Source organism: Onychostoma macrolepis, chromosome 01 (assembly GCF_012432095.1).
Source record: "Onychostoma macrolepis isolate SWU-2019 chromosome 01, ASM1243209v1, whole genome shotgun sequence".
Classification (NCBI taxonomy): domain Eukaryota; kingdom Metazoa; phylum Chordata; class Actinopteri; order Cypriniformes; family Cyprinidae; genus Onychostoma; species Onychostoma macrolepis.
In genome coordinates, this window is record NC_081155.1 from 20776830 (window position 1) to 20799606 (window position 22777).

Below are 22777 nucleotides of genomic sequence, written 5' to 3' on the forward strand. Positions count from 1 at the left end.
TCTTTTTTTTTTAATGGTGGTAATATGGTCTCTGGAAAGCAGAAACGGTAGGATTATAACAAAACGAGACTATTCCATATGCTTATCATCTGACATCAGGTCAGCCAATCAATTGTAGTTAATGAAATAATTAGACGTGCAATCCATAAAATTTACATCACAAGCTGTCATGAACAAGTGCTGCCTTTCAGTATTTTATTAAAATTTATTTAGTTATTTATTTTTTTAAGTTTCAGCTAGGCCAGTAATTTTCCACTGGCCTCACCACAAATATGGTAAATAGTGTTTAAAAAAAAAAAAAATTAAACATTATTTAATTAATTAAATTAAACATTATTTAATTAAATGTTTTTAATTAAACAAATATGATTTTATAAATATATTTTTTTGAAAATATATATAAAAAAAAATATATATATATATATATAAAAACTTTAATATCTAAAAAACCCTCCTATTTGGCATTTATGACAGCTATATTATTATTTTTTTCTGGAAATGATATGGCATATGGTGTGACCCATGACTGATTTGTTTATAATCTTCTTTTATTCCAACTGATCTAAGAATCACAATGATTCTTGTCATCTGTAATCTAGATGGATTACTTCATTGACTTTTTGAACTCTGCACAATAACATTCAATACATCACAAAAAACCCAGTGGACTGGTATTAAATACGTTTACATGATCAATGTTAGATGAAGTTCATCACTTGCCTGATAAAACCTGGGCATCTGGGGCATCCTTATTGTTAAGCACTGATACACTCCTCACTATTTGAGGTTTAATTTGATCATTGCAGCATATATAGCACACAGTCCTACCTTCTGTTAAAGGGGTTGTCTCCGTTAATGACATGCGTGCTCTCTGGGCCAATGAGGAAGCTGATTTGCTGATAAAATGACTGGGCGGCTTGCTGGGGGCTTGCGGGTTGGTTCTGGCTGATGATGTCGATGGGGTCAGGAGAGCCGCGGCAGAAGGGCTGAGACTGACACGAGCTCTGCAGGCAGCAGTCCGGATCCATACAGTCCACCAGGCCATCTGCACACAATGCACATAAAAAATATGAGGTGCTATGTGTTAAAGAGTCTTATAGATATATCCTGTGTCCTATCTCACTACTTATAGTGTGAGAGAAGTAAAACCTTTTTGTGTCTATGTTTCATCCACCATCCACCCATTTGTTCTCTCACCTTTAGGGTCAAAGACATGACTGCAGTATCCTTTCACATTGTCAAGACTCTCTCTTTCTATGCCTCTCGTATCTATCAGTAAACACCTGGTTAATGCTTTGTGTGGAAATGTGATCTGATCTCCCGCAGGTAAGTGCCATAAACCTCTGCCATCCATCTCAGCTAGTTTATAAAAAGCCCCGTGTACATCTGGCACACCGTCACAGGGGAGTTGTAAAAGAACACATGTGCAAACACACACACACACACAAACACTCGCTTTTGTTGCGCTAATCAGTATGAGACCAATTCTTTTTTTACTGCACCCTGAGCTGACACTGCTCTGCTGAGATCGAGACAGAGTGTCTGACTGTTTGTTTTGCCTTACGAGTGTCCCGGCACCCCCTGCCAAAAGCACCATGCAACTTCATGTGAGATCTGGACCTCTTGTAACTCTCACACTGCTTTAAATCCGGTCCGCTATGGCCAAAGTCAACATGCACATGAAAAAATAGCTCCAGAGAGCACAGAATCTGTTAACATTGCTTGCTCAGGTCACACAAAACAGAGGTCACGCAATGGGATCTGGACATGTATATGCATGTATATTAAGGAGAAATGTATTCATTTTTTATGTTTGTTTACATAAAGACCTTCATGTTCTCATATTTTTACAGTACCTCTAGTCAAAGGAAGCCAAATTCAAAGAAATCTGCAATACCTGGCACGATTACTGTACGACTGAGAATACATCATAACCTTACTGTATATTTTTCTTTCCGCTTTGGAAAAACTTCAAAGCCTCTTGTCAGGCTTCCAGAGGACCGTAAATCCTTCAGATTTACAATGTTACAGACCGCATTATCTCCAACTAGAAAAATAATCTCCTCAAATACTTCGGAATTGCGCTGTGTTTAAGGTTCATGCATTCACCTCAGTGGAGAAGATTTCTAGACATTTTTGTGTGGACCAAACCTCAAGCGTGCACGGAACCACACATGTACCAAAAAGTTCTGTATCCAAACTCACACACCCTGAATGCAGGATCTGTGGAGAAGGATTTACAGCCGCTCGCCCCTTGAGCAGGCCTGTCATTTTTGTTAAATGTAAGCAAAGAGAGATGCTCTGTTATTCATAGAGTCGGTCTCCCCTGATGTCTGTCAAGACAAGAAGTGTAACCTCCAGACTCTGAGCTAACCTCTAGTTTTGAGATTTACTTGTCTTTGGTCTTAGGGTCATGTCTTAGTGCGCTATATTCTGATGGGCTGAAGGCTATGGGGTACCATAGTGAAAAACAGAGTGACTCTTAGAAATCAAGATATGCTTAACTTTTCTGTACAAGTAGACTGTAAAAGTTTTTTGAAGTAAAACAGATTATTGGAGCATGTTTTACAAGAAAATGCATTTAATACATTTCAGTTTTTCTACTTGAAAATTTGACTTTTAATTCAATGTTTTGCATGCCATTTCTTTGTAATTGTTTGTAAAATTTGCTGTTTCTAATTAAAAATTTTTTTTCTCAGTCTAGAGGCACCACTATATATATATATATATATATATATATATATATATATATATATATATATATATATTCAGAATGGCCATAATAAGACTGGTTTGAGTTTGGTGTTTCAAACCTGCCTGAAAACTTTATCATGACTTTTATCGAGGGAGAAGAAATTACAACGTCAGTTGTTTCATAAACATTTAAATATGCACATTTTACAATTTCCACCAGGGTTATATCCTCGACCTGATTATCATTGACAAATACGTATCTGATATTTACATAAACTTTTCCATATGCATAAATGTGTGATGCATCCCATTTAAATTTTATAACGCTCATCCGTCCAGTCACCGGTGACCTCACCTCCTTCATTGTCCTTGCCGTCTGCGCAGAGAGTCTCCATGGCAACGTCACAGCCGGCCCCTCTCCAGCCTGGTTGGCAGACACAATGCCAGCCGTTCTGATCCAGCGTGCAGCGTCCATTACTGTTGCACAGACCTGGACATCCCTCTGCGGAGACAGATAGAGCCGTCATACACTAGTGTGCGTGTGCGTGTTCAAATGTGTTTGAGACTAAGTCAAGTATGTGTGTGTTTTTATATTTATGTGACCATGTTCTCTCTGTAAGTTGTTCTGTTGTCATTAAAAATCATCATACGTGGCCACAGTGTGTCTTCGACTTGTGAAACACAAATGGTAACCCAAACAGAGATACACTGAGATCGTCGTGAATGAAAGTAAAGGTTTAAAGGTGAACACAGACTGACGCTGGACTTCAAACAGGCCTAGTGAGATGCACAGAGGCTGTAGATTCACATGGATGTAACGGATGCTCTCTCGACACAACCACTCAATTCAAAAGGGATGGCAGACATTTGTGAGGAAATCAAGGTGAGACCCGAAAGGAAACATAACCGATTGAGAACCCATAAAAATTTATTTAAAGAAAATTAATTAAAAGAAAGAAAATTGAATTTAGAAGCAGAGATCAAAGGAAGAGGGTGAAGGAATAATAAATCAGCATCCATGTGAAGCTACGGCACACAGAGAATCCCAGTGGCATAAAGTATAGGGTGGACGTCTGAGCTGGCGAGAGAGTGTGTGCTTCCAGCGCTATACTTTCTGCCCAGGTCACATTCCGCCGGACGGAATCAGAGGAAAGCGAGAGAGGCCAGGGGGAGGGAAGGGGAGGATTGTGGGAGAAGCTAGGCTAACAAACACCAGGGGTCAGGCTGCGGGATGCATGGAGACAGGACCCACAGGATTCCCAAACAAAACTCAAGGACCACAGGTGTGTTTTGTGTGTGAGTGCATGTCAGTAATTGTGTGTGTGTGGCTTGTTCAAGACAAACAATGATGAATTTGGCAGATATTAAAGACAACAATAAATACAGCGAGGAGACTAGAACATAGACACGCTGACATCGTGCTTCAAGACAAAAAATTGAAGGAGGGGAAAGGAAGGAAGGAAAGAAAGAAAGAAAGACACAGAGAGACAGCGGAGTGATTGCTTGTGACAGTCTCCCTGGGGCTTTGGTATGCATTACCTTTAAATCCTATCCTCTCTCCTATTATGGGGCCGGGAGGGAGGAAAATTCGGGAAAGAAAATGAACAAAAAAAATCTGAGCACTTGAGTCCAAGTGAAGGAAGATTCAGAACACAAAAACACAGAAGGGAAAGAGAGAGTAAGGAAGCAAATGACCATAAAGAGGAGAAAAGGAAAGAGGTGCTTTGAGAAGGAGGAAGGCGAGATGTTGAAAGAAGAGTGGGAGCTGTTTCAACTTTGGCCGACTCCGTCTGGAGGATTGCCACGGCGTGTATATTGTGTTACTCAACGCATGAATAAATACCATACCGAGAAATGCTATGTGCCATGTCTGTTTAGTATTGTATGAGTGAAAAAATGAAAAGAAAAAGCAACATGGAATGTGATAATACACGATAAAAACAAGCGAGAAACATGTTCCGAGCTAACATATTGAGGTTTGGAGTAAAAGTATCAAAGTAAGCCCGTAAGACTTTAAGAAACATCTTAATGTTTTAAAAAAAGCCTTGTGAGAGTTCTTGGCGGTCTGATGCACCATATGCCAGTTTGTGAGTCTGGAATCACACTTGGCTTAGCACTGATTTAGCCCTGTGAAATCATTTCCAAAAACACCTCAGTAACAGTAAACAAGAATCTGCTAGTATCTCTTCTCTTGATCTCCATTTACATCGCCAGCTCGTAGTTCATTATAAAATAAACATGGCCGATCGTCATTTGCTTGCAGGTTCCTATTGTTTTAAAAATGAACCCGAGTGCGACTCTGGGACACGGAGGAGTTGCTAAACTGTGCAGATGTGGAGCTGTGGTGATTTAGTTGGGGTGGGGGGATGGTTCTGCAGAAGTTGGAACATTTGCCAAGGAGAGCGCTGAGGACATTGGATTGGATTTCTGACAGTCCAAAAAAAGAAGCCAATGAAGAATCACAATAATAGCAGACACGCAGAGGAGAGAGAGAGAGAAGAGGTTATTAATGCGCCATAAAAATGTCATAAAGACCTCAATCCGGGACACAAGAGCTCAAGGGAGAGAGAATGAGAGAGAGAAGAAGAAAAGACACAGTACCTTGGACATACGTCTCCGGGTGAGCTTTACAGGGAGCAAAAAGAAGAAGAAGAAAAAAGGAGGAGAAAGAGGATGTTAAAAAGGTGTGAAAAGACAGTCAACCTGAAACACGCATACAGAAACTAAGAGCCTTTTAGCACTGCTGGTTTAAAAAAAAAACTTGACTGCACAGACATTAAAAATTACTTCTGCTTTCCCAAAGAAATATGTGAAAAATTATTGTTCGAAGTTGTAAATAAAACAAAAGATTACTGGAGCTCAAAAACAAAGAAACAAACAAAAACTGTTTCAGCCTTCTACTTCAAAATTTCATGTTTAATTCAATGTGCCGTTTCTTTCAAATCATTTGTGAAATTTACAGGAAATTCCTGAGTGAAAATTGTTTCAAAGTAAATCTAACACCAAGCACACAAACACTGGAGTAAATAAAGCAAAAACACATCCAACGAGTAGTCTTGGCATGGACTTCCATGGCTCTCAAAGCCCACCGGTACTCCGCACAAACCTCTGCGACACCATTTATGAAAAACAACACCAGTAGAAAATGACTCACTCTTCTTGTTCAGTATTCACTGAGCGCTCCCTAAATCGCTTCTCGAATGTGTGACACTATCACTCATAATGCATACAGTAAATAACATGGGCATCATGGGATTTACAGTGCCGTTAGAAAAGGAGGCCTCACATGCTAATTGGAAATTGCATCCTGATGATTGACATGTGGTCCAGGAATCCTGCTGTATGTTTGCTATTTCACGTTTCACATTGTCATCACATCAGGTCTATTATCCTTGAGCCCCTCAGTATGTGAGTGAAATATTATATGGCCCAGAGTGAGGGAAAAGTGTGTGTGTGTGTTGGTGGAATACTGTATGGATAAGCTCTGAATCATCAGCATGTGTGTACTCGAGCAATCATCTCCTTCCTCTGGCTAAATGAAATGATTTCTGACAAGGCTTTGGGAGAAACCCTGTGTGGCGTGTCATAACATTACATATGCTAAGTCAGATCAAATCATCCTAAATAAAAGGTCACCTTTTAATACAAGCATAACAACGCTGTTATGCCGAGGCTTCATTAGATGGATTATGTTCTTAAGGAAGATACTCTTACGTGTGAATGGAAGACGAGTGTGTGTGTGGTTAAGACTGATTGAGAGGTTTTGCGTGCATGTGTGTGTATGTGTGCGAGCGTGTACTGATTAAATTCCTGGGTGTCTTGTTTCCACACACTCGCTGTTATGTCTGGGAGATTCAGAACTTAGACAGTTGTAGAAGACGGAGCTGCGGATCTACTCCAGAATACACAGTGGGTTATGAAAACACAAGCTAACACATGCTCCGAACTGGAAACTTGCCAGTGAGGGCAGCCAATTACTGGCTAATTACAACAAACTTTTGTGCATTTACATTGATGGTCCTGAGGGGAGATATAGAGAGAGAGAGTAAGTGAAGGAGAGACGGAGGGGAAGGAAAAAAAAAGGCAATCATCCCTTTATGGACATCAATGCTTCATTATTTACGTGCACATTCAAAGAGCTCTGATTAAAGTGACATTAATCTGGAAACAATTATACATCACGTCCAGCGTGGTTCAATCACTGTTACTCCAAAGAGAAAAAGAGAGAGAGCCTATATTAATTTCCATTATCCTAATTGCGTTGCACAGCCACATGGCGGTATACATGCCCCCACAGCTGTGGGTATAGCTAGTGTGACATAGGGGCCAAGCATGTGTTTTAATCACGTTCATGGGCACCTCAAGCCATCCCCCAGAACCAATCAAAAGTTAGCAATGTGTCAGCTTTCTACCTGCCGCCACCATAATGACAGGATAGCGCACGCCGCCGCCACCACCAGCATTCGGCAGACTGTGCGCCTAATTCCCGTTCCCTTTTCAGAGCCTGCCTGGATTAATGTGCTGTGAAAGGGCGTTTCATTAATTAGTGATTGAGATGATAAAGTGTGGAGAATGATTTGTAGATGTACAGTGCGTGCTGTGTTTTTGCTTTAACCCTCCATCTATCTGACATGGTTTGAAGCGAGGGGAGAATTGAGGGCATTGGAGATCAGGATGATGTAGTTGTGTGTTGGCGCGGCTCTAGTGCGCGCTATTGATTTCTTTGTCTGTACGCACGTGTGCGTGCGTGATAATAAATGGGAGGATTTTGAAGGACAGGCGCTTCAATACTGCGGCAATGGAAGCTGTTTGTTTTCGACTGCATGTTACTCTATCAGTCAAAGTTTGGAATAATTTGTTTGCCACAAACTGCATTTTACTGGTCAAGAATAGGGTAAAAACAGTAATATTGTGAATTATTATTACAATTTTAAATAACTGTTTTCTATTTAAATGTGTTTTAAAATATAATTTAAACAGTGAATTTTCAGCACCTTCAGTGTCAGGTTCTTCAGAAATCATTCTATTATGCTACTCATTTCCTATTTGTGTAATTATTAATAATTTTGCTGCTTAATATTTTTGTGGAAACGGTATAACATTTTTTCCAGGTTCTTTGATGAATAGAAAGTTCACAAAAACAGCATTTCTTTGAAATAGAAATATTTTGTTCAATTTAATGCATCCTTGCTGAATAAAAGTGTGATTTCTTTGGGAACTGTATCACAGTTTTAACTAAAATGTTAAGCAGCAAGAACTGTTTTCTGACGAGATTTTTTTTTCTTAAGCACCAAATCAGCTTATTAGAATGATTTCTGACAGATCTTGTAACACTGTTCCTGAAATAAATGGGATATATCACAAAGCTCAATATGGCAAATGTTGGGGAAAAAGTCCTGCCTTTAAATTAAAACAGCCAGTGAGCAAGAATTTTTTGACGTGCATGTCTATCAGCTGGACAAATCTAAAAATTATAGTTTTGTTGTCAGACTTTAGCTATAAAAGTAAATTTGTGATACTATGCTTGTCAGATTTTATTTGTGATTTGACATGAAACCCAACCTTGGCAAGCAGTTTGGAGATTTCTCTCCTCATTCAGCTTGCATGACTACAAAATAGCTGCCTGGGGGCCTTACCAAAATGGCTGCTGAGTGAACGATCTGCTCCAGTAAGGATTTTGGAATCTTTACACAACAGTTCAATTTGTGCACTTTTACAGTATATAAGTTTGACAAAATTATTTTGGATGCATTATTGTGTGTGGGTACACGTACAAACACACACACACACACACACACACATACAAAAGGGGCTCCTGCAGGGTTGATTGATGTGTGTGCACAGCTTGCTGTAATCCATGGCTTTCTCACAGTAAGAGTTGTGCTTCTGATGGATGATCTGGAAGGGCCCAAGGCCTAATGAAGCATACAAGTCTTAATAAAAAATCTCAAATGTCTGGCAGTGGACGCTTCTGACAAGCCACACTTCACAAAAAAATCTCTTTTCTTTAGTCATAAAGAGTTTTTAAAGAGCTATTACCAAGAAAATCTCCTAAGAAAATGGGCTCACATGAGTACGTTCTTGTTCCAGAATATGCACCATTTATTCACATTATACATGCCAGAATTGCGATTCATCATATTCCTAAACTTGTTTACTAAAGTGAATGCTTGGGCTCAGAGGATGTAGAGAGAGAAATATGTATCGTAGAAACAGGCTTTCATTCAGTGAGTGTAGCTGACTTAAACTACAACTCAAACTAGTGTCACTTCTCTGAAAGCTGGACTTAAATTCCTATACATGCAATTTTGTGTACGATTACTGTATGATCTACTTGTGGACTCATACTGTCTCTGATTACTGTCTCACAAAATTGAGCTAACTGCTACAAGTAGCTAGTGGTACGATACACAAAAAGTACTAAATGTAGCTCAGCCTACTAAATGGAGCATGCTCTGAGAAGTCCTGTTAACAACTTTCAACAAGTCCTGAAATAACCAGTAATCTAAAAAGAGCATCTCAGCCTCCGACAAGAGAATGTGCAGTTGGCAGAAAGTGTGTTTTGGGTGTCTGTGTCGTGAGAAATATTTCACGCTTCTGCTCTCCTTCTCCCCCTCTCATGAAGCTCCCCAATCATTTCCAAATGAATAAACAGATCTGTGTCACACTAAGCTAAATCAAACAGCCATCTTTTAAAAATCTGCTGTACTGTCTGGACAAGTTCACATTACAGACTCTAATATGCAGTTAGGATTAGGGCTGGGTGATATATTGAATATTCTAGATTTTGCTGAAGATATAAAATTAAGGAACACTGCGAATATCGCAGTATAAATGAGCTTTTTATATGGGCATTAAGTTTCCTAAAGAGCATATAATTAGACTAGTTTTACGATATTTCCTTGTCTTGCAGTTGGCGTGGATGAGAGATGTTTTAAAGATTTATACTTTAGTGAAAAAACAGTGTCAGAGTATGATTAATTTCCTATATATTTCAATGAATCACATCTAAAATGCTCTCCTTTTCTTATGATCTTTCGTTTATATCAGGGATGCCCAATCCTGCTCCTGGCGATCGACTGCCCTGCAAAGTTCAGCTCCAACTCTAATCAAACACACCTGCCTTTAATTTTGAAGCGATCATGAAGACCTTAATTAGTTGCTTCAGGTGTGTTTGATTAGAGTTGGAGCTGAACTTTGTAGGACAGTCGATCGCCAGGAGCAGGATTGGGCACCCCTGGTTTATATGATCTTTCAGCTTTGATTTTTTACAGTCATGGTTTTAGGTGCTGCATGACACACTCTATCACAATATTTCAATCCTAATATTCCACTGACTCTCTTTAAGGTTTCCAGAATTTTATTTCATATAAGGCACCACTGGGTGCTGAATGATAACAACATATATATGCGGCTCTGATTTTATGTGGAGATTGGTCCCAATCATATTTTATGTGGCTCTGATTTTATGTGGAGATTGGTCCCAATCATATATATAAAAAAAAATAAAAAATTCTCCATACAGCTCAGAAAAAAGTCATTTAACCAAAACTGAATTGAGGCTACTATCACCATGCAGTGTGTAACTTATGATTTTAAACAACCCTTTAAATTTGAAATGTTTAAGAAAGATTTCATGTTATAACAATACTGAGAATGTCTGGATGCTGCTGGTCAGTGTGAGAGCTGTCTTACAGTACCTGTGTCTGGTGTCTTTGTGTGAAAGAATGATGATGCAAGTATGTTGTAATGCAGGGGTGTTTGTGTGTGGACTCACTGTGAAGAGGTCTAATGAGAGTGAGTGGGTGTAGAGGGACAGGGAAGGTCACACAAACACACACACACACACACACACACACACACACACACACACACACACACACACACACACACACACACACACACACACACACACACACACACACCCCTATGTGGAACCAAGAGGCCCCTTATCTCAGTCTGACACATATGATGTATGAGGTACCATAATTCTTTTAGCTCCCTCTTGTGCTCTTTCTCAAACACACACACACACACACCTCCACATCCTGCAATGCATGCACTCAGCAAAGAGGGACAAAGTATCAACCTTGGCCTAAAGAGATATATTCAGTCATTCAATTTCTAGAAGGCCACACACAAAGTAAACAAACTTGGAAAGTGTTTTGCACAAAAATGCATTATACTGCATAAACACTTTAAACTTAAAGTGTGTCAGTTTTGATTTTAAAATACGTATCACATCACAACATATATGGACAACTATAAGTGTGCCAAATGTAGGATAAGTTCTCTGAAAAGTATCAACACATTGCTCTTTTTGTTTGAGCAATCGGACCGCAACATTAGCTCGACCAATGGTGTGAGTTTAGAGCAAACATGTTTGATAACAGTCATTATGTTTGCAATTCCATTTGGTGATGCTAGCCGCACAGAAATTATATACACACTTTAGCTTTAATGAAACTGTCAAATTGACCAATCCATTAAAACCACTGACATGTAATTTAAAATATGGTCTTCTAAAGGCTTATGGCCATTTATAATGTTTAAACTTAGAGCAACAAGGTCATTAAGTGATCAAACTCAGCAAGCATTTCTGCTCTGTAAAGTTTGGAGTCAGGGTGAGAGTGTGGTGTGTGGGTGGCTGGCTTGAACAGAAGAGCATGACAGAATTACGTGCTAACTGTGCTAATTTGGAAGACGAATAGCAAAATGCTGGCCAGATTCTCATAAAGCTGCCCGGCGAAACAGGCCTGCTTGCTAACGAGGCCGTGTTCCTCGATCGCTCGTGTTGAGTAATGGAGCAGCTGACGTACCCTGCTGAGAGTTGAGCTGGTGGAGGATATAGCCAACACGCTAACAACATGAACAGATTTAGTGACTGACGGTTAAGCAACTGCCCAGCAACATGTAGATCTCGAGTTTAAGAAGATACAAGAACAGAGAAACTTTATGTAAAATGTAATTGTAATTTATATATATATATTAGAGCTGTCAAACGATTAATTGCGATTAATCACATCCACAATAAAAATTTTGTTTACATAATATGTGTGCATACTGTGTATATTTATTATGTATATATAAATACAAAGACATGCATGTATATATTTAAGAAAAATATGTTTATATATTAAATATATTTATATAAAATATAAAGTATAAGAATGTAAATGTATATGCATGTAACTATTTTCAAAATATATACTGTATGTGTGTGTATTTATATTTATTTACATAATAAATATACACAGTACACATACATATATTATGTAAACAAAAACTTTATTTTGGATGCAATTAATCGCGATATACATACATATATATATATATATATATATATATATATATATATATATATATATATATATATATATATATATATATATATATATATATATATATATATATATATATGTATGTATATCGCGATTAATTGCATCCAAAATAAAAGTTTTTGTTTACATAATATATGTATGTGTACTGTATATTTATTATATTTATTATATATATATATATATATATATATATACACACACACATATACATACATACAGTATACATATACATATATATACATATATATATATATATATATATATATATATACACACACACACATACATATATATACATATACACATACATATTACTTTTATAAATATACAAATATACCATGACTTTTTTGCTTTGAGATTTAGTGCTTGTAAGGAGACATTGCTGTCATTTAGAATAGTTGTTACCCTGTGGATGCCTGCATCAACGGCAATGAAAATGTCATTGCTTTGATAGCAAGCAAAGGTCAGGGGAAAGCACAAAACAAAACAAACACTCATAGTCCACTTCCTGTTGAGGTGGAAGAGCCAAAGCAGGTGGAGGAAAGGCAGAAAGACAAAGGGAATATGCAATCAAAACAAGTTCAAAGACGTGAGGTAAACCTTCATAACAAATAGCAAATAACTTCAATACAAAAGCATCAAAACCAGCTGGAAATAATCAGAGCAAATACTGTGTACACATTATACAAGTACACTATATTGCAAAAAAAGTATGTGGACACCCAAACTCTATCCATGTGTGCTTGTTGAGCGTTTAATTTCAAAACCTTTGGCATAAAGTTTTAACTCCTGTTTCTTCAATTCATCTGAGAAGCCTTTCCACTAGATGTTGCAATATGGGATTTGCTCCCATTCAGACACAAGAGAAATCAGCGAGGTCAGATGCTGATGTTAGGCAATGGGCTCTTCCAAATTCATCCCCAAAGTCTTCAGTGGAAAATAGGTCTGGGTTTTGTGCAGGCTAGTCTAATTCTTCCACACCAGAGTAAATTTTTATTGAATTATCTTTATGCACAGGATCAGAAAAGGCCTCTGAAATTCACTTTTAATTCAATTAACTTGTTAAAAACATGGTATCCTCATTCTTTTGGCCATGTAGTGTGTTAATACTGACATAATGCTGATTATGTGTCTTACCAACGGTGCAGTGTTCTCCGGTCCAGCCCTGGTGACATTCGCATTTGCCGTCCTTGCAGGTACCGTGCTCAGTGCAGCGTGGGTGACAAGCTTTCAGATCGCATACCGTACCAGTCCAGCCCTCTTCACAGCGACAGCTTCCTCCTATACACACACCGTGAGAGCCACAGTCCACTGCACACACCTCTGCAAACACAAAGGCGAAAAAAATTAAAATCACTTTTTGGTCTGGGCTGCAGCATAGTCAAGGACTATAAAAGGTCATGTGTTCTACAACGCAGTAGCACAAATCTCCTCTACTCAAAACAACAAGAGCAGAGGTTACATTCCTGAGAACAGTCATGTCTAAGTTATTGACTTTAAGTGTGAAAAACTTATGACAGGAAATAGATAACTGCGGACCCCTGCTGTGTCAAGCGGCCTGTGTGGCGGAGGGGAGACTGTCTGCCCCGCCTCAACCGACACCCCGTAACAGTGACATATCTCGACCTTGTCTGACCCACTGGAGTGCGTGCATGCCTCATGGAGACTTTGGCGGAGGGGTGCTGGCTAAAGGTGTGTGATTGGGGGAAGGGAAAGAGACATCAGAGCGTGCAGACACGGATGTGAATTGACACGCTGAACTTTCCACCCGGACCGAGAAGACAGGCCTCCCACATAGATTGAAGAAAACACATCAAGCCAAAATAAATCAATTTATACACACTCCACGGTCTGCCAAACATCAGGAGTGCGTTTGAATGGCTTTTGGGATCGAAGCTATCATGGAAGTGCTTTATTAGCATTTCTCTTCGCAGGTTTGTACTCTTTTTTTTGTTTGTTTTTTTTGGCATGTTTACAGAAAAAGATTCTCTATTGACAAACGCTTCCATAGAGAGATTGCATGTTTTTGTCAATAGAAACTAGTTTTGTGTTTGTCATATCTGGGCGTGAATGCAACTGGCAACAAAAGCCGATGAGGGAAAATTAGGTGCATTTTGAATGATATCCTGTGAAAAGTGTCTGATAGCGATTTGGAATGGGCTTATGAGTTTGTGTACGTGCATGTGTAGATGTGTGTGGGTTTGGCAGAATAGTAGATGAAGACAGACTGGCGCAAAGCAAGCTGTAGTTTAACAGCCCACACACCATTCCACCAGAGCCTCGCAGCCTGACACACCCTGTCATGGAAGAAACAAAGCGCTAGAAAGACATTTCTTGATAAAGACAAATCATGGGATGGGGCATTGTTAAACCTCCTCTCTGAGTCTTTCTGCGGCGCTTCCTGACAAGGTGTGAAACCATGACATGACACTCAGCCAGAGCTGCTGAAAGTGTACTGAGACAAGGAAACAGAAGTGAAGAAATGAAGAGAGAATTTCCTAGCAGCCCTTGGGTCAGGTGAGTGCCAGTTTGTGGTTGGCTTCCCCGCTGCGTGCTGTTATTATGCCTCCTGCAGGTGGGCCAGAGTGACGCACCCCTTCGGTGTGTATGTGTGGGCGCCTGTGTGTTTTATCCTTCATCAGACGAAACTCTGCTGAAGTTCACCTCAGTTTCCTCAGAGCGGGAGCATGATTGAAAGTGAGAGAGACTGCGTACAAGGAAAAAGTTCACACAGACAGATGGAGAGCAGCTGCTGGGAAGTGCTTCTGGAAAACTGACGACTCGAGCCGTAAGCCGGCTGCAACTGTACTATATCAATCTGGATTACTGTCTTTGCAGGAGTTGCTGCCAGAGTGTGCGGACCGAATGCCTAAATGTGTCCCTGTTGCACAGGCCGTCATGCACCTAATTTTTTGAGAGGCCATTCCTGGCTTATTTGCTGTCCTAGGCGAGATGTGACGTGAAGTTTTTTAACAAACTTAGTTCTTTACAGAATTATAAGAAGGGTTAGTTTATTAAATTGATTGTCAATGTGCTTTGTTAAATCTATAAAGAATTATTATTATGATTACACTTTCATATTCAGTTCTTTAAAATAAGTCAATGCATTAGGCATCATGAGCTAACAATACACATTTTTACAGCATATATTAATATGTTTGTTCATAATACATTAAATACTTTTAATTTAAACCTTAGCTTATTATAACTCAAATTATAACTTGAAATGTTAGTTTGTTCATAATACACAAACCAAATGTTAAATTCTGTTAATTTATTTATACATTCATTTATTAAGTTAAATTATACACTCATTTATGTAGTTAAACTGTTAAAACATGTATCAGAGTATGCAGAAATGATCAAAACCAGCAAATGCTGTTAAGCTGTGTTGTTCTGTATTTCATGGTCACCATTGTATTAACAACAAGACCCTTACAGTAAAGTGTAACCCGTGAATTTTTCCAGTTTTTTTTTTGAGGAAAGAAAAATATATTCATTTTTAATTGAATGCATTTATATGCAGTATGTTCTCTTTTTGCTTCAGTATTTTTTTTTTAATGATTTTTTAAGCTGCAATAATAGTAACGATAATGCTAAATGATATCTAATATGTATAATTTGAATGAAAAAGAACACATTTCAGATTTTTTGGCTCGAAAAAAAAAATCTGAGGGGGCACATTCATGAATAGCCATGACACTTCTGTAGACGCGTGCCCTCCTCTCGCCCTCTGTATTTAATTTTTCTCACCCTATCATTATCTAAGACAAAAGGGGCATTACTAATTTTATCAGCACTTTTGGGAGCGTTGTCGTCGATTCGATCAAAACCCGTCCCCACGCAATAGGCGTTTACCACAGCACAGCACTGCAGCCGTCAACGTGACAGAGGGGGAGCATGCAGGCCTAATTCATTAGCGCTGCACTAATTGAAGATGTAAGGCTAATTAATGAAAGGAAGGGAAGTGATGGTTTACAAAGACATCAGGTAGTTCTTCCTCAATCGAAATGGGACGGGAAAGAAAAGGACTGAGAGAAAAAGCAAGAGTGAGAGAGAGATTGCTGTGTGGGGCTCTTGGGTGAAATAGTATTTTCATTAGACACAGATTGCTGCTGGGAAAATAGCATTGTATAACTAAAAGGCCGACCATGGGTGAGTCCTAAAACAGCAGGAGTCCAATACTGCTCTTATTACAGAGATCAGTATCGTCATTCGCACAAACACAAGATGTGCACACGCATCCCACACTAGCTGCAGCTGAGCCTTTGATGGACTGCGAGATATTTCATAATGATAGTGTATTTAAGGTTGACTCAAATGCGCCTTTGAGAAGGTCTGCTGACAGATTAAACCGAGAGGAGGACAGAAAATCAGCAATAACAGCCCGTTAATGCCCTTAACAACAATAAGCAGCTATTCAGTGAATAAAACAAAACATGATAAAAATAATAAAGTGGGAAGAATGTCATATTAAAGAGGTGAGTGCAGAAGTGTAGAAAAGATACCGATGGAGCAGTCCGGTCCAGTCCAGTTGGTGTCACAGGTGCAGGTGCCACTCTCCGTCTGGTAGGTTCCGTGTCCTGAGCACTGGTCTGGACACATAGTCTTCAGGATCTCGCAATTGTTGCCGCCCCAGCTCGGATTGCAGTGGCACTCTCCATGAATACACACTCCATGAGATGAACAGGAGGGGTCCAGGCAGTCCACTGTGTGTTCGGGGAAAAATGCAAAAACAGGTTAGCAAAACCATGCATAATAAAGCATAACTGTCAAATGTGCAATGCTGACCCTACATTGTACGCATTACGTTTTAATTCATTTTCTTGCATAAAGACTTCAATGCTAAAAACAATAATAGACTTTGACTTTTCAGATCATTTTGTATGAAGGGCAACACTATGTAGCAATGGAAAGAAACTACAAATTTTTCTGCTACATTAAAGTCTAAGAAGTGACTTAATTAATTTTACTTAAAATGTTAACACTAATGTTTAACATGCTTGTAAAATGTTAAAGGTTTTACTAAAAGGTAAGTAGACGGTACTTGTAAATTTTAACATTTTGCTAAAATGTTAGCACTTTAATACTAAATAGACAGTTACTTTAATAACAGAAAAGACAAAAACAGCATTAAATAAACAACATTAATGCAACATTCTTGTTTGTTGTATCCATATCTATTCTACTATTGCAAATGTTGCTTCTAGACAAAATTTAAGCAAGTACTCATAACATATAAATGATTTATAGCATTCTAAATGATTTTTTTTTAATGCTCTAATAAAAAAGAAAAAGAAAAAAAAAAAACTAAAAATGACTGACAGGATGTACTGTGTGTTTATTCTTCTCTTCATTATCCATTTTATTGCCCTCTGCATATATGCATTTGTGTGTTTGCAAAGAAAATAAAATAGGTTTGTTAACCTGAGGGAACATTGCGCAATAGAAGGTTAATGTGAAAAATATGTAGTGTCTTTACAGTAATACATTCTTTTTGAAATTCTCTCATATCAATGGAATCCATCATTTGCTAAATGTCAAAGTGTGCATAGCATAAGCTTCACATTATATGGCTCCCCCCCCCCACTCCCTGTTCCTGTGCACACACATTATAAGCAGATTCAGACAGTACATGTAGCAAAGCCTGATCTATCTGCTGCTCAATGTGCTCTCAAAGAATGTGCAAAGAATCTTTTATTCTCCTAGGGAGAAGTCCACTTCTACAGATGGGAAAGCAGTTTTTAGGGGACTGAGGAGCAAGCGGGGCTGAATTTGCAGAGTGGGATGGTGCAATGCATTCCTTTTCAAAAGCCATGAGGGGCTACTGTGCAGGTGTGTTTTGTGCGTGCTTTTATGTTTAATAGCCCCTGGGAGAAGGCTGAAGTTCAGTAACCCTAATTCCTCTGATTGTGCAGTAGTTGATGGGGCTTAATCATGCCATTGATTGACAAAAGGCTAATTCATGACCAGAAAATAAAGTTCCCTCCATAAACTGCATTAGCCAGTCTCTCTCCGGGTATAGAGATGTATGTGTTTTGTTGCTCGTGCCAAATCATTACAATCGAGCAGCAGGAATGGAATCTTTCTGGCTTACAGGAAAAAAAAACACAGCACACCACGTGCTCTACATGCTGCGTGCCGAGTCACGGTAACATAAACACTATGCACAAAGCTAATTTTCTTAATTAAGAAAAATCAATTGTAATCTAGCATTTTTCCCACTCACGAGGCTGATGGGTAAGGGACCTGCACATCAGCGGGGACATCAATGTAATTATTTGCTCTGTGAAGTGGAGAATGGCAATTGTTTCTGGAATATTGAACTATTAACTCATGGGTAATGATTATTGCAGGGACAGTAAGTTATCAAAGAAGGTCACAGGCAGAAGAGTCCCTTTGATGGCTACAGACAAGGCGTTAGGCTCCTCATTAAGCAATGTGATGCTGAAAGGCGATATGAACTAGACAGATTTTTCTCTCTCTCAAACATTCAAACAAGCCCTTCTCTCTCGCGCTTGCTCTCTTTCTCTCTTTTTATCAGGTCTGGTGAAAAGCCTGTCCATGTCCGCAGAGACAGAGCTTTCAAACACTTCTAGAAAAAAAAAAAAAAAAAAAATCAATCCCCCTCAAACCAATGGGTAATCAGCGATCACGTTGATAACACATTATCTTGCACATCTTTGATGGTGTAATGCAGTGGGGTTTAATGGCAAGAACGCTGGAAATAGCAGTGTTAGATAAATGCTTCCATTAGGGCTTCTGATGGGTCTCTTATGAACTGAGACTTGAGATGCTGGAGATGTCTGTAAGGAGGGAAACAGCTCCGAACTCTGCATGACAAATAAACTGTTTTCTAACATTAGACAACTGAATGGAGGGTTTGCTGTGAAAACATGGTTTCTTGAGAGACATAATAAATAACAATCCATTTTTGACTGAAGCAGAGATACTGAAATAATCAGATTAGTTTGCTAGACAAAACCACTGGTGTTTGATTTGTAGCCCTGACCTTCTTCACAGTTGTCTCCTTTGTAGCCTGTGTTGCAGGCGCAGGTGCCCATAATGCAGATTCCGTGTCCGCTGCAGTGAATATCGATGCACTGGTTGCTAGGAACGTCACACTCTGTCCCCTTCCAGCCGCTGTAACAAAGACAGCGCCCCCTGGAGTACTGCCCATTGCCACTGCACAGCACTGGACAAGCGGCTTTGAATAGAAAAACAAAAAGCAAATAAGATAAAAGATGGAAGTAGTTTATGAGATTCATATCATTCAACAGGTGCAGTTTTCGTTATGGATCTTCTACTGTTTTAGCTCTAAACCAGTCAGAGACACTAGTCGCGCTTCCATTAACCTTCAAATTGCTCAAATTGAAATTGTGAATTAAAATACGGCTAATGGAAACATGTCAATTTCGCAAAAACTCCCATATATCGCAAAACAATTTTTACGCTCGTGTGAGGTGGTTTTTCAGGACATTTGAAAAAGGTATATTATTTCGCAAAACTGCAATGGAAAAAGGTTTTTTACATTTACAGGTAACCTGGTGCATGTAAAAGTTATATAATGTACTATAACCTTTGGCATTAATGCTTGGATAACCCCTTATTTACACTACACACGTCTGTGGCGCATTACGGCTCCGTCATGGCCACCGGCAACTCTAGTCAATACTTGTGTTTATACCAGCTGCACCACGGCACATTTCAGAAGCGTCCCAGGAGGGACTCTCCGCACTGCTTCACTAAAGATACACGCATATGTCTCCATCGAATAAAAATAATGGCTAGTGCAGTGCCTGCAATATATACGTAAACCTACCAACATATGTCACCATGACTTAACGCGAGAGAAAAAAAAAAAAAAAAAACCTTTAGTTGCATAACATCGGTTAATGGAAAAGCCGTCAATCCACAATAGGTTTTTATAAAATATCGCACAAGTTTTATAAAATACATTTATAAAATATCGCACAAGTTTTACACAAATCTGTAATGGAAACCCAGCTAATGACAAAGAAAGCAAACAGATAATGAGAAAAAAAATGAAAGAAAGAAAACAAAAGAAAAGGAAAACACCACCACCAAATATATAAACAAAATAAATACAATAAAAAGCCCATGGAAATAAAACTAATTGCTGCTTCCTCCAGGTAATAAGAAGCCATTCAGGCTTGGGAATTGAGTCCCACCAAAAGCCTACTAGCCAGCCGTACTTGCTCAAATGACAATCTGAAACCAATTATGAATAGCGACATTGGTTGTTTATTTCTCTGGAGAGTCGTGTGTGACCGTGTGTGTGTGCACGTGAGTAAGAGAGCATACCTCGAGAGCAATCAGGCCCAAGGAACCCTGGGAAACAATGGCATGTTCCAGAGCGACAGTCTCCGTTACCATGGCAATTGTGTGGACACTCTGTGAGGGTATCTGGGGGGAAGAATGAAAGCGTGTGAGAGGGAGCCACAGAAAGAAAGGAGGCGAGAGAGGAAAGGGGAGTGAGAAAAGCACTAATTGAGGTGACAGTCTGTGGAAATTAGCAGACATTCAGACCCCCCCATCTTTAATTAAAGGAGTGCCAGATGCGTGATTAACAAAAACCTGCATCTAAGCTTACTCTGCCTTAATGAACCAATCACAGCATTATTACCACCAATTAGCAGCCAGACGCTCTGCTCGGAGCTTTCTTTACACTGCTGGATGGCCATTAAAACACACATACACACACACAACTCTGTATAGCTATCTTTGTGAGGACATACATTGACACAATGTGATCTCTAGCTCCTTACTCTAACCCTAAACCTACCCTTTACCCAATTATAACCTGACCCCTAAAACCAAGTCTTGACCCTCAAATAGGCCTTTAAAGGGGTCCCAGAAAGTGAGGACCAGCCAAAATGTCCTCACTTTACAAGATTGTCCTCACTCCAATGGTCTAAAACTCAAACCGGCCCTCACAAAGATAACTGTACAAGTGCACACACACACACAGTCTGGCATTTGTGGTTTACGGGGACTTTATACTGTACAAACTGTATGTGCTATTGCCCTACACCTAAACCTACCCCGTACAGGAAACTACTGGCAATTTTTGAATTTCATAAAACACCGCCTTGTATGTTTTTAAGCCTTCTGTTTTACGGGGACACAGGAAGTGTCCTCATAAACCATGTTTACGTTGTAGTACCCATGTTATTATACACATTTGTGTCCTCATAAACCATATATACCAGTACACACACACACACACACACACACACACACACGTTTGCTTTTCTGTCATAGTGGGGACTTTCCATTGACTTTTGTTTTTATAGTAAAATGATGATGATTGTCTGTCATTTGATCTTAAATCTAAAACTCACAGAAACCTTTCTAAATTTTTCATGTTCATAAAGTCATTATTTAGCATGTTTAATAAGCCTCATGACTACAGCTGGTCACCACAATGTAAACAAAATTTGACATTTGTATATTAAAAAACACACAAGGAGCTGTGTTAAAACAGAAGGTGAAAAACATTTAACATTAACATGCTATTTCTTATAAACAGTAATACATGTTGCTTTGACAGCAGCACATTAAAGGCAATGTTGTTAATATTCAGTAATGTACATTTGCTCCTTCAACACAATTAGCTCTAAACAAACCTGTCTCTCTGTGCAACACGTAGTCGTTGATTCATTTCTGAATAAATCAGATTTTGAATGAATCGTTTTGAGTGATTCAATGGCTTACGCTAAGAGAGTCATTTATCTCCTTTGCCGAAATAATACATCCACCTCACAGGTGTGGCATATCAAGATGCTGATTAGACAACATGATTATTGCACCGGTGTGCCTTAGGCTGGCCACAATAAAAGGCCACTCTAAAATGTGCAGTTTTAACACACAGCACAATGCAACAGATGTCGCAAGTTTAGAGGGAGCGTGCAATTAGCATGCTGACTGCAGGAATGTCCACCAGAGCTGTTGCCCGTGAATTGAATGTTCATTTCTCTACCATAAGCCGTCTCCAAAGGAGTTTCAGAGAATTTGGCAGTACATCCAACCGGCCTCACAAGCGCAGACCCATGTGTAACCACACCAGCCCAGGACCTCCACATCCAGCATCTTCACCTCCAAGAGCGTCTGAGACCAGCCACCCGGACAGCTGCTGCAACAATCGGTTTGCATAACCAAAGAATTTCTGCACAAACTGTCAGAAACCATCTCAGGGAAGCTCATCTGCATGCTTGTCGTCCTCATCGGGGTCTCGACCTGACCGCAGTTCGTCGTCGTAACCGAATTGAGTGGGCAAATGCTCACATTCAATGGCGTCTGGCACTTTGGAGAGGTGTTCTCTTCACGGATGAATCCCGGTTTTCACTGTACAGGGCAGATGGCAGACAGCGTGTATGGCGTCGTGTCCGTGAGCGGTTTGCTGATGTCAACGTTGTGGATCGAGTGGCCCATGGTGGCGGTGGGGTTATGGTATGGGCAGGCGTATGTTATGGACAACGAACGCAGATGCATTTTATTGATATTTATTGAGATACCGTGACGAGATTGAGGCCCATTGTTGTGCCATTCATCCACGACCATCACCTCATGCTGCAGCATGATAATGCACGGCCCCATGTTGCAAGGATCTGTACACAATTCCTGGACGCTGAAAACATCCCAGTTCTTGCATGGCCAGCATACTCACCGGACATGTCACCCATTGAGCATGTTTGGGATACTCTGGATCGGCGTATACG

At 39.5% G+C, this 22777-nt stretch overlaps 1 protein-coding gene across 19 annotated transcripts in view; it reads right to left on the reverse strand.

Moving 5' to 3' along the window:
• Positions 1-22777, reverse strand: part of LOC131547855 (teneurin-3) — a 642274-nt gene that overhangs the window by 43151 nt on the left and 576346 nt on the right. For 14 of the 19 annotated variants that reach the window (XM_058788591.1, XM_058788700.1, XM_058788667.1 and 11 more), the window contains 8 exons: positions 20361-20462; positions 19048-19242; positions 16544-16744; positions 13173-13358; positions 5296-5319; positions 4234-4254; positions 3050-3196; positions 829-1045 (listed from right to left, as the gene is read on the reverse strand). In XM_058788591.1, coding sequence (XP_058644574.1) covers positions 829-1045; positions 3050-3196; positions 4234-4254; positions 5296-5319; positions 13173-13358; positions 16544-16744; positions 19048-19242; positions 20361-20462 — 1093 coding nt within the window. The remainder of the gene's footprint in view (positions 1-828; positions 1046-3049; positions 3197-4233; positions 4255-5295; positions 5320-13172; positions 13359-16543; positions 16745-19047; positions 19243-20360; positions 20463-22777) is intronic. The other 5 variants (XM_058788722.1, XM_058788716.1, XM_058788694.1 and 2 more) reach the window with 2 other exon arrangements.